The 15038-nt window shown below is 41.0% G+C and overlaps 1 protein-coding gene across 1 annotated transcript in view; it reads right to left on the bottom strand.

Annotated features, from left to right (window-relative positions):
- Nucleotides 1-8798, bottom strand: part of LHFPL6 (LHFPL tetraspan subfamily member 6) — a 277681-nt gene extending 268883 nt beyond the window's left edge. The window contains exons 1-2 of the mRNA XM_080662519.1: nucleotides 8267-8798; nucleotides 6475-7041 (exon numbers count right to left, since the gene is read on the bottom strand). Of these exons, the coding sequence (XP_080518645.1) occupies nucleotides 6475-6859 (385 nt within the window). The 5' untranslated portion in view covers nucleotides 6860-7041; nucleotides 8267-8798. The remainder of the gene's footprint in view (nucleotides 1-6474; nucleotides 7042-8266) is intronic.
- Between the last annotated feature and the right edge of the window lie 6240 nt (nucleotides 8799-15038).

Raw genomic sequence — 15038 nt, 5'->3', positions numbered from 1 at the left:
AGAGTTGGAGGGATCACAATACCAGATTTCAAGCTATATTACCAAGCCACCATACTCAAAACTGCATGGTACTGGCACAAGAACAGACATATAGACCAATGGAACAGAACAGAGGACCCAGAAATCGACTCAAGCCATTATGATCAATTAATATTTGACAAAGGAGGCAAGAGCATACAATGAAATCAAGACAGTCTCTTCAATAAGTGGTGCTGGGAAATTTGGTCAGATAAATGCAAAAAAAAAAAAAATGAAACTAGATCACCAACTTACACCATACACAAAAACAAACTCAAAATGGCTAAAGGAGTTAAATGTAAGATGGGAAACCATAAAAATCCTACAAGACTGCATAGGCAGCAAAATAGCAGACATATATCGTAGCAATATCTTTACAGACACAGCTCCTAGGGCAATGGAGACTAAGGAGACTAAGCCGGCAGGTGGACATCCCCCAAGGGGTACTGGACTGCGAGAGGGTGCAGGCTGGGCTGAGGGACCCCACGAGTGCACAAATTTTTGTGCACCAGGCCTCTAGTTGATAATAAACAGGAACAAGCTTGAGATAAGTAGTGCAGCAGTATGAGCAGGGTCTTGCCAACATTTCTCATAATGTGGTCGGTGGACCACCTGTGTCCAGAACCCACGAGGAGTTTGTTAAAAGTGCTTCTTGTGGGCCTTGGACTCCCTACTTGGAATAAACTCTCAGGTGACTTTTAGACCCACTAGAGAGTTAAAAGAATATTGTTTTGAATTTTGATATCAATTATTCATATGGGGAACTTGGAAGCTTCATAGAAAAGTCTGAAAACCATGAAAAACTTTCCAAACTAAGGTTTAAAACAGTTCTTCGGGGAAAAGTATGCAAAAAAGTAAAACTGGACAATGACTTCTTGAAAATTTAATTTTAAAACATTATTAGATACAACTATATAAAGTTTCAGATTTTATAAGAGATCAGTTAAATGATTAATGTCTTGCCTTTAAGAAATCCAGAGCCAGAGTAGATGTTGTGTGTGGCATTTGTTGCTGGTTGTCTGCACTGTATCTCCCTGTCACTTCTTCCTCGTTGGCAAGACCCTGCTCACAATACTGCATTACCCATCTCAAGCTTGTTCCTGTTTATTATCAACTAGAGGCCTGGTGCACAAAAATTCATGAACTCGGGGGGTCCCTTAGCCCGGCCTGCACCCTCTCACAGTCCGGGACCCCTCAGGGGATGTCCACCTGCCGGCTTAGGCCCACTCCCTGGGGGATCAGGCCTAAGCTGGCAGTCAGACATCCCTCTGGCAGCCCGGGTGCCCTTGGGGGATGTCTGACTGATGGCCTAGCTGCAGTTGGACATCCTTAGTGCTGCCGAGGAGGCAGAAGAGGCTCTGGCCATGGCCACTGTGCTCTCAGCAGTCAGCCCAGCTTGTGGCTGAGTGGAGTTCCCCCTGTGGGAGTGCACTGACCACCAGGGGGCAGTTCCTGCATTGAGCGTCTGCCCCCTGGTGGTCAGTGTGTGTCACAGCGACTGGTCATTCCCGGGAGTCAATTTGCATATTACCCTTTTATTATATAGGATTATTACATAGAATGTAATGTGGGACATCTGATTGTGATGGCAGGTGTGATTTGTGGCCCTAGAAAGTACTACTATTCAACAAGAGTGCAACATCTTCCCTAGAGATGTTTAAGACCAGGTCAAAGCTGGTTTAAGTAACGTATCATCCTGCCTAGCAGCAGAAGCTCAGACTGGCTGATTCCTAATGCCTTACTGACCTAACCATTCTGCTTTTCCAAGACATACATGGCTTTACAGAGTTGGACAAAAGCTGTCTTGGCTGGACTCTGTGGTCTTCATGTCTTTCAGTTAGTAATTCCTTACTGAAAATCCACTGCATGAAAACTACAGAGGATACACTAAGGTCTTGTTTTAAGTTCTCCATCTATAGAATCTTGTTTCTGGTAAAGGATAATTGTAAATGAAAGGGTATATATATATATATATATATATATATATATATATATATGACATATTGCATAATGCATATAATTATAATATGTATATAATATGTATTAAGAGAGAGAACACCAGGAAAACAACTTTCTGTGACAAGAACAAGGAGAGATGGAATGAGGTTGTGCTCAGACAATACTAAATTACAGAGGTGAGTCTTTTTATAGTCCAATTAGAGAGGTTTATGTCAGATCATGATACATCTAAACTTTAAGTTCTGAAAGTAAACCATCTACCAGAAGTAACATTTTTAAAAACATGAAATGGTTAACTTAAAACAAGATTATTAAGATGTGTTCTCAGAACCAGCTTTATCTGGGAACTTATTAGAAATACAAATTATCAGTCCCCCGCCAAACCTACTGAATCAGAAATTCCTGGGTGGGCCCCCAAAATCTGTGTTTTACAAAGTCCTATGGGTGATTCCGATGCATACTAAAGTTTGAGAACCACTGGCTTAGATCTCAAGACAACCTTAAGTTGTAGGTTACAGGGAGATGAATGAAAAATCTATAAGATGTAATTTAAAGTAAATCCCAAACTGGCCCAAGAAATGCCTGGCTTTCTTAAAATTAGAGCAACTCCAGTTAAGACACTGTCACTATTAAGCTACTATGCTCATTAATATGCCAACACTTATCATTTATATTGTTCCTCAGCTGTCACTTGACAAAGAACCTGGGTATGAAGGAAAGCAGAATGTGGCATATCATATGACAGGTCGGGTTTTAAGTGGAGTAAAGGAAGGGGAGTCCCAAGCCCTTATCCCACAGGGGTGAAAGACGGGCCCAGGTGAAAGCCTGTAGTGACGGAATACTAGAAAGGCAAGGATACTTTCAGCAGACAGAGAAAAGGCTGCTCAAAGAAACCCTTTGTCATCATTACTGTCTTGAGCAGCACTTCACTATCAATTAATTGAGGAGATGGTCTCCCGTGGCCTGTGAGGGCAGAACAGTTTTTAAATTGGATAGTTGTTTGCTACTGATTAGTATTCTACACCCATTTTATAAATAGATGTGACTCACATTCAAACTAAATGTGGATTATTCCAAATCTGCATTACATATAGCACCAGCAGTTTCCTAAAATGAAATCTATAAATTCAGATACCAACATTTGCAAGAACTTAGTTAATATGTCTTTATAATGTTCTTACATGTTTCATTTACAGAGCACATATTTTATTAACACATTCATCAAAAAGTTTGATATTAACTTTTTAAAACTCTGTTACGGTACTTAATGACTACAGCAATATTTAAAAGCAAATAATTTTATATTCAACAAACAAAAAAATTAAAGCTTCTATTTTCTCATAGCACATTTCCACACTATACAAATGTTAGCATTTTTGTTATCTTCTATTTCTCAAAGGCTTTCTACATGCCTTTTAAAAACTCAGTTAAGGCCCTGGCCGGTGTGGCTTAGTTGGTTGGGTGTCATCCTGTGCACCAAAAGGTTGCCAGTTTGATTCCCACTCAGGGCACATGCCCGGGTTGCAGGCTCAATCCCTAGTAGGGAGTGTGTAGGAGGCAGCCAGTTGATGTCTTGCCTCCCAATGTCTCTCTCCACTCTCTTCTTCTCTCTCTAAAAATCAATTTTAAAAATCTTAAAAAAACAAAAACACAACTCTTAAGGGTAAAACTCAATTCAGACTTGCTTTTGAAAATTATGACAAAAAAAATGACTTCAAATATAAGATGGAGATGGTGTCAAAGTTTATGTTCAAGTTACCACAGGAAAAGCTGAAGTCATTGATTCTTTGAAGTATTCCTCCTATAGGTAGCAAATGCCCATGTACAACAGTCTCCTTTTGTGTTGTTCTATCAGCTGACAGGTGACATTTTAACCTCTAATCAACCATAGCAAGATTATTCAAAATTAAGGTTGACATTTTGTCCTTTAACTAGTTCCAAAGTACTGCAGGGGTTTTACTGCCTGATGTTACACCATATGTGCAAACTCTCAACACAGCAGGCAGGGTTAAGCAGGATGCCTCTGTACTTCGCCATTCGGCTGCTTCCTGTGTTTTTGGAACAACCCTAACTTTAGCTAAACATAACCCTCTTGGTGAACCATTTTTAGTAAGAGAATCCGCCTTATAGGAGAGTATGTTGAATATATTTCTGAAGCATTGCCATCTGTGGAACTCATAGAACTCACTGGTTTGGTATTTTGCATAAAATAAAATTACTTACCTCTTAAGTGTTTATGAATAAAAATCCAGACAATTATGAAATAAACAACAGGAGGAATTCTTTTTGAAGTATTTTTGCGTTTGTCACCTGGTTTACCATTAAATGATAGCAATCAATGGCAGATTTCCCCAAAGCCTTTTCCATAATTCAAGTTATTTTTTAATTCTAAATTTACCATTATTTGGGTAATAGGATGTATGCACCTACTTGTGCTCTGAAGAGGTTCAATTCAGAAAAACTCTCTTAGGTTTTATATTCAGAATTTTTTTTGCCAGATATGAAAAATATATATGAAAAATGAGAGAATGCCAACTGCTAGTAATAAACTATTTCCTTAGCTTAATGTCAGTAACACTTACCAAGCCAGAGTTCATGAAAAGAAAATCTAAAGAGAAAAACCAGTACCTTTTAAATATATATATATATATAACTTCCACAATGTTCTTTCTTGAGTTTTTCTGTTAAGTGAAACATTTAGCTCTATATAATCCAAAAAATCTATACATAGTTTAGAGAGGGAAGCATAAAATCTCATGGGTCTCAGATTCACTTTCTGTTGCCTTCTTTCATTGTATGTTTAAAGATAATCAATAAAAAATTATTTCTCTTTGTAAGCATTTTCCTGTTCTGCCAGATATAATAGCAGTTCCTGCCCTAAAATGAAGGGGGGAGGGAGAAGAGTACTATTTACCATAAGAGGAGAAAAAGAAACTGCCTAAGCACTTTTCCTGAGCCAAGTGAAACAAAACATCAAAGCAAGTTTATTCTTAATGAAAGATATTTAAATACTCATGGCATTAGTTTTATTCTTAAAATCCGTGGTATCATGTTTTCAAACTCTGGATTTATATTGCAACTTTCAACAATAAACTCTTTCTGTTTCCTAATAGTTTTACTTTATTTACTTTATTTCTGTATGAATATACATATCACATGCAAGACTTTGCTCAATGTTGAACACTGAAGCAATAAAGAAAGGAGAGTTAAGGCCCCCAAATTGCCTTCTAGAGCAGAGTGAGATGCAAAACCACAGAGAAAAAAACAGATGAAAACAAAGTTATATCTGGTAAGGAAATAAAGAACTGCAAACAGCTCTATCTCTTGTTTTAAAACACAAAACTTTTTGCCACTTGCATTTTTTTAGCACAAGAATTTTCTTACTTAAACATTACTTGAAAGTTTTATATTAAAAATCTAAAATAATCTGTTGGGGTTTCTCCAATAAGTAGACTCTATCTCAGAACTATCAATTTTTAATTGCTTTTTTCCAGGATTTTCACAAAACTCTGTAAGAAAACACCAAATGAAATAGTAACAGACTCTTACTTTATAATGAAGTTACAAATACATTTTACATATTTTCCTGGCTTTCTCCCTTCACTCTGCATTATCTATGATAGTTGTCATATTTCACCAGGGCAGATTATAAATCAGACAAGTTCAGCCTTTCAGGTTAAAAAATGGAGGTGAAAGGCACAGCGGAAAATATATAAAGTATAATTAAAACCATATGACCAGAGATATTGAAGCAGTACTTGTTGGAGGAAACCCAAGTAAAAATCAAACCTGTTCTGGTGTTAGTGACATTATCCAGTCCATTTGGGACAAGTAGACATCATTTGCTAAACGTTCTTTTTTTTTTTTTCCTTAACAGCAAGAGTACCCAGGGAAATGAAATCCTAACAAGATAGTTACAGCTATAGCTATCTTTGTAGAAGAGTGAAATCCATAGTTCTTAATGCAAAACTGGTATCTTATTTAAAACAGTAATCACTTATTTAGAAATATAGTTTAAGATTGGGTAAGGGTAATTTTACCAAAGAGTATTAAAAGACTTATGATGACAATGCGAATGAAAAACATTTCTACTTTTCTATGATGTCTTCTTGATTAAAGACCTGAGGATTCCAGTAAGACACAGATAATCTAATTGCTTACTGTTGAACATGAAGAGCGAGAAGTGATGGAATGCAAACTGTCTCCCCTACTACATTATAAACGACCTAAATGTTATTGCCTCACATAGGTGGTACTTAGCAGGCTAATGATGTATATATGTCTAAGGATGTACAGAAATTTAAGAACTCCCCAAGTTGTAAAGCAATTCCAGTAAAAACCTCTGACTTTGGTAATCTATCACCAAAGCCATTTCACGTCTATTTCTCGAGAGCATTCCAAGTGTCAATTATAATAATCTCAATAGACAACCGGAACATAATTTTCAATATGACTTTGGGATTCCAGTAAACAACTCAAGTGTAGCAAGTCACTTACCCCCCAGAAACTGAATTCCTCCAGCCACTCTTCCCACTGTTCTGGAGATGAGCTCCGACACACAGCAACCCATGAGAGCAGTGAGAGCCACCAGGAGGAGGAGGCCGCAGCCCAGGCCTGTCACGATGGTACAGATCCTCCATTCTGCACTGGGGATGCCCTGGAAAGAGGCATAGCGCCCACATTCTTCCACCATCACCATCATCTGCCGGCTCTCATCATGCACAGGATAGGAGCACCTCCGGAAAGTACCGAAGGACACAGGCTTGCCCAGTTGGGATCCCCAGAGCCAGTAAGGCATAAAGAACCCCACGCAGGAGGTAGCAGCACAAAGAAACGAGAGCAAAGCCCAGATCACCCCAGTACAAGTCAGGCTGGATGCCATCTTTCTCCAGATAGGGCAATGAGGACCCGAAGGGCTGCAAGAGTAAGTGAAGGTGTGAAACCACCAGGTATTGGGACCACAGGTAATCCACAGTTCTGTAATGGGGAGTGTCTATGAACAGAATGGATCTTCAGCCTTACTGGGCCTCAACTTCCCATCCTCCATAGTAAGGGTGATGATCCCTGGTAAAACAATAAGAAATATTGAGATTTTAATGTTTTTTAGTGAAATAGATAATAACATCAATTCAGTTGGTCTACAACTTTTAATTAATAAATACTCAAACTTGCCTCAAGACTTCAAAAGTGGGAAGTCTCTGCATGAGCCCAAACAAAATGGTTAGAATAAATTTCACAATTCCAGAGCACCATAAATTCACCAAACTTTATAGACTGTCTAGGCACAGAATGGATGGAGCTAATAGGCACTCCCAGTACTCGTTCAATAGCATCTGTGAATCCCTTCAATCTTAACCATCCTCTCCTGAAGTAAGTGAAAGAAAGCCAGTGTATGACTTATTTTCATCTCTGCAATTTTGATTCATTGGTTCCAATAAAATTTTTGGAACTATCTCTCCAGTTCCATGATTGTCTGTGTCTAATCTGAAAAGTAATCCATACTTTCTAGTACTCTGCAGCCAACCCCAATTATTCAAATAGTTCCACAAGCATTTGACTACCACCCCTGCTTCTGTTTCAAAAAGTGTTCCTGAACCATTTCCCACACTTTCCACAAAGAAATAAATACAGAAGCCCAAAGCCCATGCACCCTGGAGTTCTATTTCCAGAACTCTCAACTCCAGCGTTCAGAGTCCACAGCAAATGCCCCCTTCCCTCACCTCTTTTCTTTCGCAAGCCTCGCCCCTGCGGCTTCCTCTCCACCCCGCAGTCCCATGTACAGTCCAGTGTGTCACTACAGGGGAGCTCCGGCTACTATTTTTTTTTTTTTAATCTTGTCAACTGTGGCCAGCATCAGCGTTAATGGCTAAAGTTGTCTATCTGGGCCATGAGGCTGGGAAAGGCGAGCGGGGGGTGACATAGGGGGCGGAGGGCCATCATCTAGAGCTGGGGTAAGGCCAAGGCAAGCCCATAATCAGCCCCTGCAATGTCCCCACCCACCCCCACCCCTGAAGACACATAAGATCCCTGAATCCAAAAAGAGGGAGCTAGGCATTTTCCAGCCGGCCTTTGAAGGGAGGGGACAAGGATGGGAAGGCAGCAACGCCCCGAGGCAGACGCCAACAGCCGACGCGGCAGGTCGGGAGAGCCCAGCCAACAGCCCCGCTCAGGAAGTCCGGAGCCGGAGCCGGAGCCGGGGAGCAGCGCAACTCCGGCGTCCGGGGACCCGGGGGCCGAGGAGAGAAAGCGGCGGAGCCCACGCCCCGGGGCGGCCCAGCAATTCACTCACATGGCTGGCGGGCGGCGGCCACCTTCTCCCCGGGCCGGGGCGCACACCCAACTTGCTGTCTTTCCCGGGCGGAACATCCACAGCCAAGAAGACCGTTCTTCCTTCTTCGCTGCTGTCCCTAAAGCCACAGAGAGTCCGGGCCAGACTTGGGAGAAGGAGCAGGGCCCGGCTCCGGAGGCTGCCCAAGAGGACGGGCTGCGCCGCCACCAGTGGAGCCCGCGCTCCTCGCGTGTCTCGGGCGGGGGTTCGCACGCAGATGCACAGACCTCTCTTTGGCAGGCGAGGCACGCACCGCCTCCTCCCTCCGTGCCCGGCCCTCCTCTTTCTCCTGTTCCCTCCCCCTCGCGCCCCGCGGACCCGGAGCAGACAGACCCGGACAAGGCGCGGTCGGCAGGGACCAGGCGCGCGGGGCGCGGAAGGGCGCACCCCTCTGTGCGCTGGGGTCCAAGCCCATCTCTTGGGGTGGCTTTCGCGGCTCCCCCAGCCCCGAGCCTCCTCCTGCTCTCCTCTCATTGTGACTCTTTCCAAAGGGAGAGCGGTGGAGGCAGACAGACCGAGAAGTAGGGGAGAAAGTTGCTTGTCTTTTGGGGAGCTCGCTAGGGGCCATGGAAGACAAGACACGTTTCCTGATTGCTTTTGTAGGTCTGGTATTTGGGATTTAAGCTCCGGTTGTAGATGAGAATGGTGGCCTTAAAGACTGGGTAAATTGACCCTTTTGAGCTTTGAGGACGCTCTTGGGATGTGGTCACTTCGGAAGTGGGTGAACAATGTGGACTTGGGAATGAGAAATGAATAGGAGAGTCCAAGGCTCAGGCTGGCGGCCGTCTTTCTAGGCTAGCCAGGGAGGAGGCTGGGGGTGGGGGGGGACTTCCAGCAAAAGGGAGCATCTCCCAAGACACTCCCTTTGGGAACTTCTTTCAAGGCTTAGCATTCCAGCTCGCTCTCTGCCTCTCCTCCCCCTCCTTTCACCTTCTCCCCCTCCTTCCCTTCCCTTCCATCTCTCCAGTCAATCTTGAAATCAATACTGACACTGGATTTTTTTTTTTTCTAAGAAACAACTGATTTTTATTTTCCTTCCAGACGAGGTTTTGGATTTTTGTTTGTTTGTTGTTGCTTTTCATGAGCGCTATCCCTTTGGCAGTTTCGAGCCACATTTAGTAGAAGACTGAAAGTCCTCGTGCAGTCTGGTAATAGCAGTTTGTGAAGCAGATACTTTCCCAGATATAGTTTGTGAATGGCTTCTTCAAAGTAATGGAAATAAATAAATGAGTATGTATATAGTAAATTTTCAAATTGCACCGTTTTATTTAGTTATGATGGTGTATTTTTCCCACAATTACAGCTGGAAATGTGCATTCTTTCATTATTATTTTGAAGGGCTTTGAGTAAGAGTCTTTTTGAGGTCATAGACTCTTTTAAGAATATGATGAAACTGATAAGCCTCCCAGAAAAGAAATGCACATACATATTAAGCTTTATCACAGTGGAACAAGGGGGAGGAGAGAGATTATGCCCCCCTTGCACATTTGGCAAGTTTAGGACACATGATTTTTTTAAAAAATATTTTTTATTGAGTTTTAGAGAGAGAGAAGGAGAAACTGGAATGTGATAGCGAAACACCCCGCACGGCCCCAGCCAGAGCTTGGTACTCCTTTTTTATTACCGTCATCAGGGAGGTGCTACTAGTATCTGGTGGTTAGAGGCAGGTGATGCTTCTAACCACACTGCCATGTAAGGGACAGTTCCTCAGAATGATCCAGTCAGAAATGTCAGTAGTACCATGGTTAAAAAAAAAAAACAACCCTTTTCAATGAAATATCAGATGGGTCCGTGTTCCCCTGCAGCCCATCCATGAATCCCAGATGTAAGTGATTCAAATGGTCTTGTACAAAACACTGGATACTGAGCTCAACGACAGGATAGTGACTGGCTCCCAGTTATGTACTACATCCTAACCTATTACACGGAACCTTCAGATCTACATAATGTGAAGGTAAAAGATATGACTGTGAAGACAAAATAATGATCATGAGATTCAGACTCACTCTTCACACAAATTGCTGGGGAAATTGGTCTAGGACCTTTCTCACGCTTGGAAGAGTTTTAAGCACTGAGATGGGTGGCTGGGATTAAGTCCTTGCAGGTTACTTCATCTAATCCTCAAAAAAGAATTAAAAAACTATGAGAAAGGTACAGTTATCATTTTACAGAGAGGTTAAGATCTTACAGTAGGCTTTAATTTTTGTTATTATCTGCATTCTATTAAATAGAGTAAATGCTAATGGAGAGATCCTGCCTAAGGTAAAAAAGAAGATACAGGAAGAGGCTGATTTTTTTTTTTTTTAAATCTATGGAATACCAGTTTTTTTGTGAAATCATAGTGTGTTTTATATATATACTAAGACTCAAATTTCTAACTTAGATGAGTGAATTTGGACAAATGGTGATCTTTTGAGCCTAAATTACCTCACTTGTAAAAAGAGGTTGGAGTAGACGATTTTTAATATTCTACCTCATGACTTCCAGCATGATAACTAGATAGGTACTCTTATATTTGAGGAGTTTAGGAGTCATCTAACTTTGTTTAAGTACATAATTTTTACAAATGATGAAATAGAGCTTCAGAATCCTTCCAGTGTCTGAGCCTAGAATCCCAAAGCTGAGCCTAGAATCCATGTTCCCTAATTTCTCTTTTCATTCCACCATGTAATTATCTTCCCAAACTATAAAAATCTTCTGAATTACTCCTTGGGCTGTTTTATGTATAATTTATAGGCTAAATACATTATATCTTTAAAACCCTTGCATTAAATTTGCACCTTCAAAGGACCTTTAAATTACTTCCCAACCAGAAGTTCCCACACAGCAGATACAATTTATACCTCTTATTCTAGGTTTGAGTTTCTATATGTTTGGAAAGTAGTCTCATAAGATGAGATCATCAATGTGAAAGTGTGTGGAAAGCTATAAAGCATCTGTGACATCACTTTTGGTTGGCTACCCAATATTCATTCTCAACCCACTATCCTTTGTTCACTGGATACTTTTTGGTGCCACATGAAAAAAATTGTTCTAGCCAGTGGGTCTGCTGAGGAGGTCTCTGGGAAGATTGTATTCTCCCATTCTCGGATAAAAGGAGGAGACAAGAGAGAACAACAATTCTCTCACCATCCTGGCTGCCTTTGAACAGGATGAGATGTTTGGCAATGTGGCAGCCTTCTTGTAACCATGAGAGGAATCACAGAGACATAACCCCAGTATCCTAACATTGTGGAGCTACAAACATCTTTTTGAATTTTTAAAAAGGAAGTTATAGAGTGATAATATGGTTTAAATCATTTATTTGAATTTTCCGCTTTTAATATCTGAGAGCATTTCTAATTGGTGAAGCACTGCAGATAAGACATGGTCAATGACATGAAATACACATTAGTTAACATTTATCCCAGTGCTTGGCAATAAGAGATAGATACTTAATAATTCAACATTAGCTGAGGTAATTAATAAGCAAATTAACATCATTGTGGTTATTAACTTTGTTCCAGTACAGCTTACAGAGTAATTATTTAATTTTTTAAAAAATGGGGTATGCTATGTGAAACTAGGGAAGGAGTGAAATATATGGAACATACACCATGGAATCAATTACTTTTGACCATTGGAGAGAGTTTAGTATAGGACTTCTTTAGTTCACATTTGTAGCAAGAACTATGATTTGGCTGATACAATGTCCATTTCCAGCCCTCTTCTTTCACATCCTTGTCTTCAATAGCTCCATTTTCCAGTCTCCTTTGAAGTTTGAGTTGCCGTGTGACAGTGCTAGCCAATAAGATGAAAGTGGAGGGGTGCTGGTACCATCACATCCAGTTCTTCTTTCTTCCAGCCTGAATTTAAAATGGGTGTGATAGAGCCTTGAAGCACAGAAGCCATCTTTCAATCATGAGATGACATGGATGAAAACAAAAGCCAGCATACAAAGCATAATGAAGTAAAATGGTGGACAGAGTCTGGATACTTGGTATCTTTGCTAGGCTGATGCGTTATCTTCAGACATCTCTTGAGTGAGAACAATAATCCTTAGCTCTTTAAATCATTGTTATTAGCAACTAAATATGCCTGCTATACTATTCAAACTAACTGCGCACTTGTAGTCCAGGAGTCAGCACCACAGTAAAGTGGATTAGACACAAAATACAGAGGCACTAAGCAGAGCAAAAAGAGGATAGAATAGTGGCAAGAGAGACTGATTCTCCAGCGAATGGTGGCTGCAGTGGGTGTTCGTTGTCTCCAACACATATTAGAGAAGATGGGTCTTCTGAAAAATCTGTCAATAGAAACAAGGATAGTTAAGAAAATAGCTTACAAAATGCCTCCCCTTAAGTCTTAACTTTGAGAAATTAAAAAAAGACAGAAATTCTCAGTATTATAAAATGGCCTGATACAAGAAGGGTCCCCTTGAATACAGACACAGAAGAGAGAGATGCAGAAAGGTGTAAGGTACACGAGAACTAGAGGATAACGAGACTCTAAATAGAGCAAGGAAAGAAATATTTTCCTTAAATGCTGCTGGCTGTGGAGCTCTTCAGCTCTCTATTAGAATATATCATTTGTTCCCCTATGGATACTGTGATACCCCAGGAAATGCTCCACTGGCTAAAAACCTGTCATCACAGTCTTCAGTACAGAAAGGTATAAAATAAGCAATTTGAGATCTTGACAAGTTTGCAATTTCCTCCTGTCCTTCCTTCCTAAACTACCTTTTCCCTTCATGAATTCCTTTTTTAAGACAAATTTAAATGAAAATTGCTATGGTATTTTACTGCATGTGTCCATCTCTTCAGTATAGGGGAAAAAACTCACAAGGTAAGTGACTTCTCAGGTTTCCTGGTCTCCATTTCAAGTAGTCTCTGAGTGGGATCTTGCTTTTAGAATGTTCATTCTCCCATTTTTACACATACATTTATCATAGCTATCCCAACATCTTGTTATAAAAGGGTTGTCTATTTTTTTTCTATGAACTTTATTTCATGTGTTTGATAAACTCAAGACCCCTCTTCCTTTAGAAATTGTATATATCTAGTTATGTACAGTTTCTAAACATAGTGATTTGTATGAGTATACTCCTCAGGAATGCTCATGAAAGTAAGGTGTATATAGTGTGTGGTCTGCTCCTAGGCATGCCATCCTCATTATTCATTTAACGTTTGAGGCAGCTCTCCCTCTCAGAAGCACACCTGAACTTTTTCTATACCCTTCTTTTCCCCCTCAGGTGCATTACCTTTACCCTTCTCTCTCCTAAGCTCTAAGGGCCCTTCTTTTGCTTCTGTAACTTGTTTCCTGCACCCATTTCTTCTATAAATCACTTCTTCTACCTCTATGATGTTATAAGTAAATTTTCTCTTATAGTTTGAGTCTTGGCTCTGAATTCTTTCTTAGATGAACTCAATTATCGAGGTTGCTGAATGGTGGTCTGGCCTGACACCTCCAGTCTAACATCTGATGCCATTTTCATCACTGTCAACAAGTATTTTGGGAGAAGGGTACAAGAGAGAAAAGGAACCAGAAAAGACAGAGTTAAGAATAACCAATAAGGTGTCAGGCTGAGCCTGAGAGAAAATAAAACATCCAGTGAGAAATTGCTGTGGGAATCACTAAAGATTTGGTAAGAATGGAAATATCTTCAATTTAATTTTAGGTTGCTTGTTACATCTCAGAATATACGCTTGTCCCTTGCACAAATTTTGTAAACTTACTTTAGAGAGCAAAGGTATTAAGGTACAGTCTAGCATGGGCACAAATTGCACAGAAAAGGGACAACACACTTAGAAAAGTGAGATGATCTGGAAATTGAACAAATTCAATAGGAGTATGAATTCAGAGGCAGGAATGACTAAGAGAAACATAAGAAACACAAGAACACCTTGATCTATGGAAAATGAGTAATGGGACCCCTGTATGAAGGTTTGAGTCAAGGTCATTCAAAATTAATGAAAACATTAACCACAATTGTTACAATTTTATGTGCAAAAATTTAGATGGAGTGATTTTAATAAATATGTCTAAACTTACATAGGAAGTAAGAGTTGGTACTCACACTTAAACCCAGGTCTGTCTGATTCTATATCTCATTCTTGTTGCATGCTACCAGAATCTTCATAATAGGGTAATTAGGTATACCATCTTATAAAGCCCTGTGGGTCCTTGTTCATTTCTGAGTTTCTTGTTTAAAGATTTAATCAGGCAGAAGGAAGATGGCTGCCGACGAGAAGGCAGACTGCAAGATAGTGCGTGAGTGAGAGAATGAAGGGAAAGTATGTGGTCCCACGGGGAGTGTTTGTTTGTGAGTTGAGGGACAGCTGTACTCCAGGGGACTGGGGGGGATTGCCGGACGGGGTTCCCCTGACCAGGCAGCCTCCACTGCTGCTGTGATCCCTCCCAGAGCAACCGGTTCTGACATGGAGACCGCGCCATCTTGACGGGGAGAGTGGATGTTGTCGGAAGCCTGAAAATCCCGGGAATATACAACAACTGCACCCAGAGAACAGCTGCGAACCCAGGAACACTGGTCCCTAAGCCATGTGAGCACACAGATTCGTAGGAGCTCTGCGCCTCCTCACAGAAAGGTAAGATTTCGCCAGGGATAAGGTGAGGTCTGTGGTCTGGACAGGAGAGAGAAACGCACACAGCGGGAGCTGGAGGATCCAGGGAAGTCTGCGCCCAGAAAATTCTGCAGCCATTGGGGCTGGCGTGATCTGCGAATGTGGAAGGGGAG

The sequence above is a fragment of the Plecotus auritus genome (genome assembly GCF_963455305.1).
Source record: "Plecotus auritus genome assembly, chromosome: 3".
NCBI lineage: Eukaryota > Metazoa > Chordata > Mammalia > Chiroptera > Vespertilionidae > Plecotus > Plecotus auritus.
This window is presented reverse-complemented; position numbering and strand designations above follow the sequence as displayed.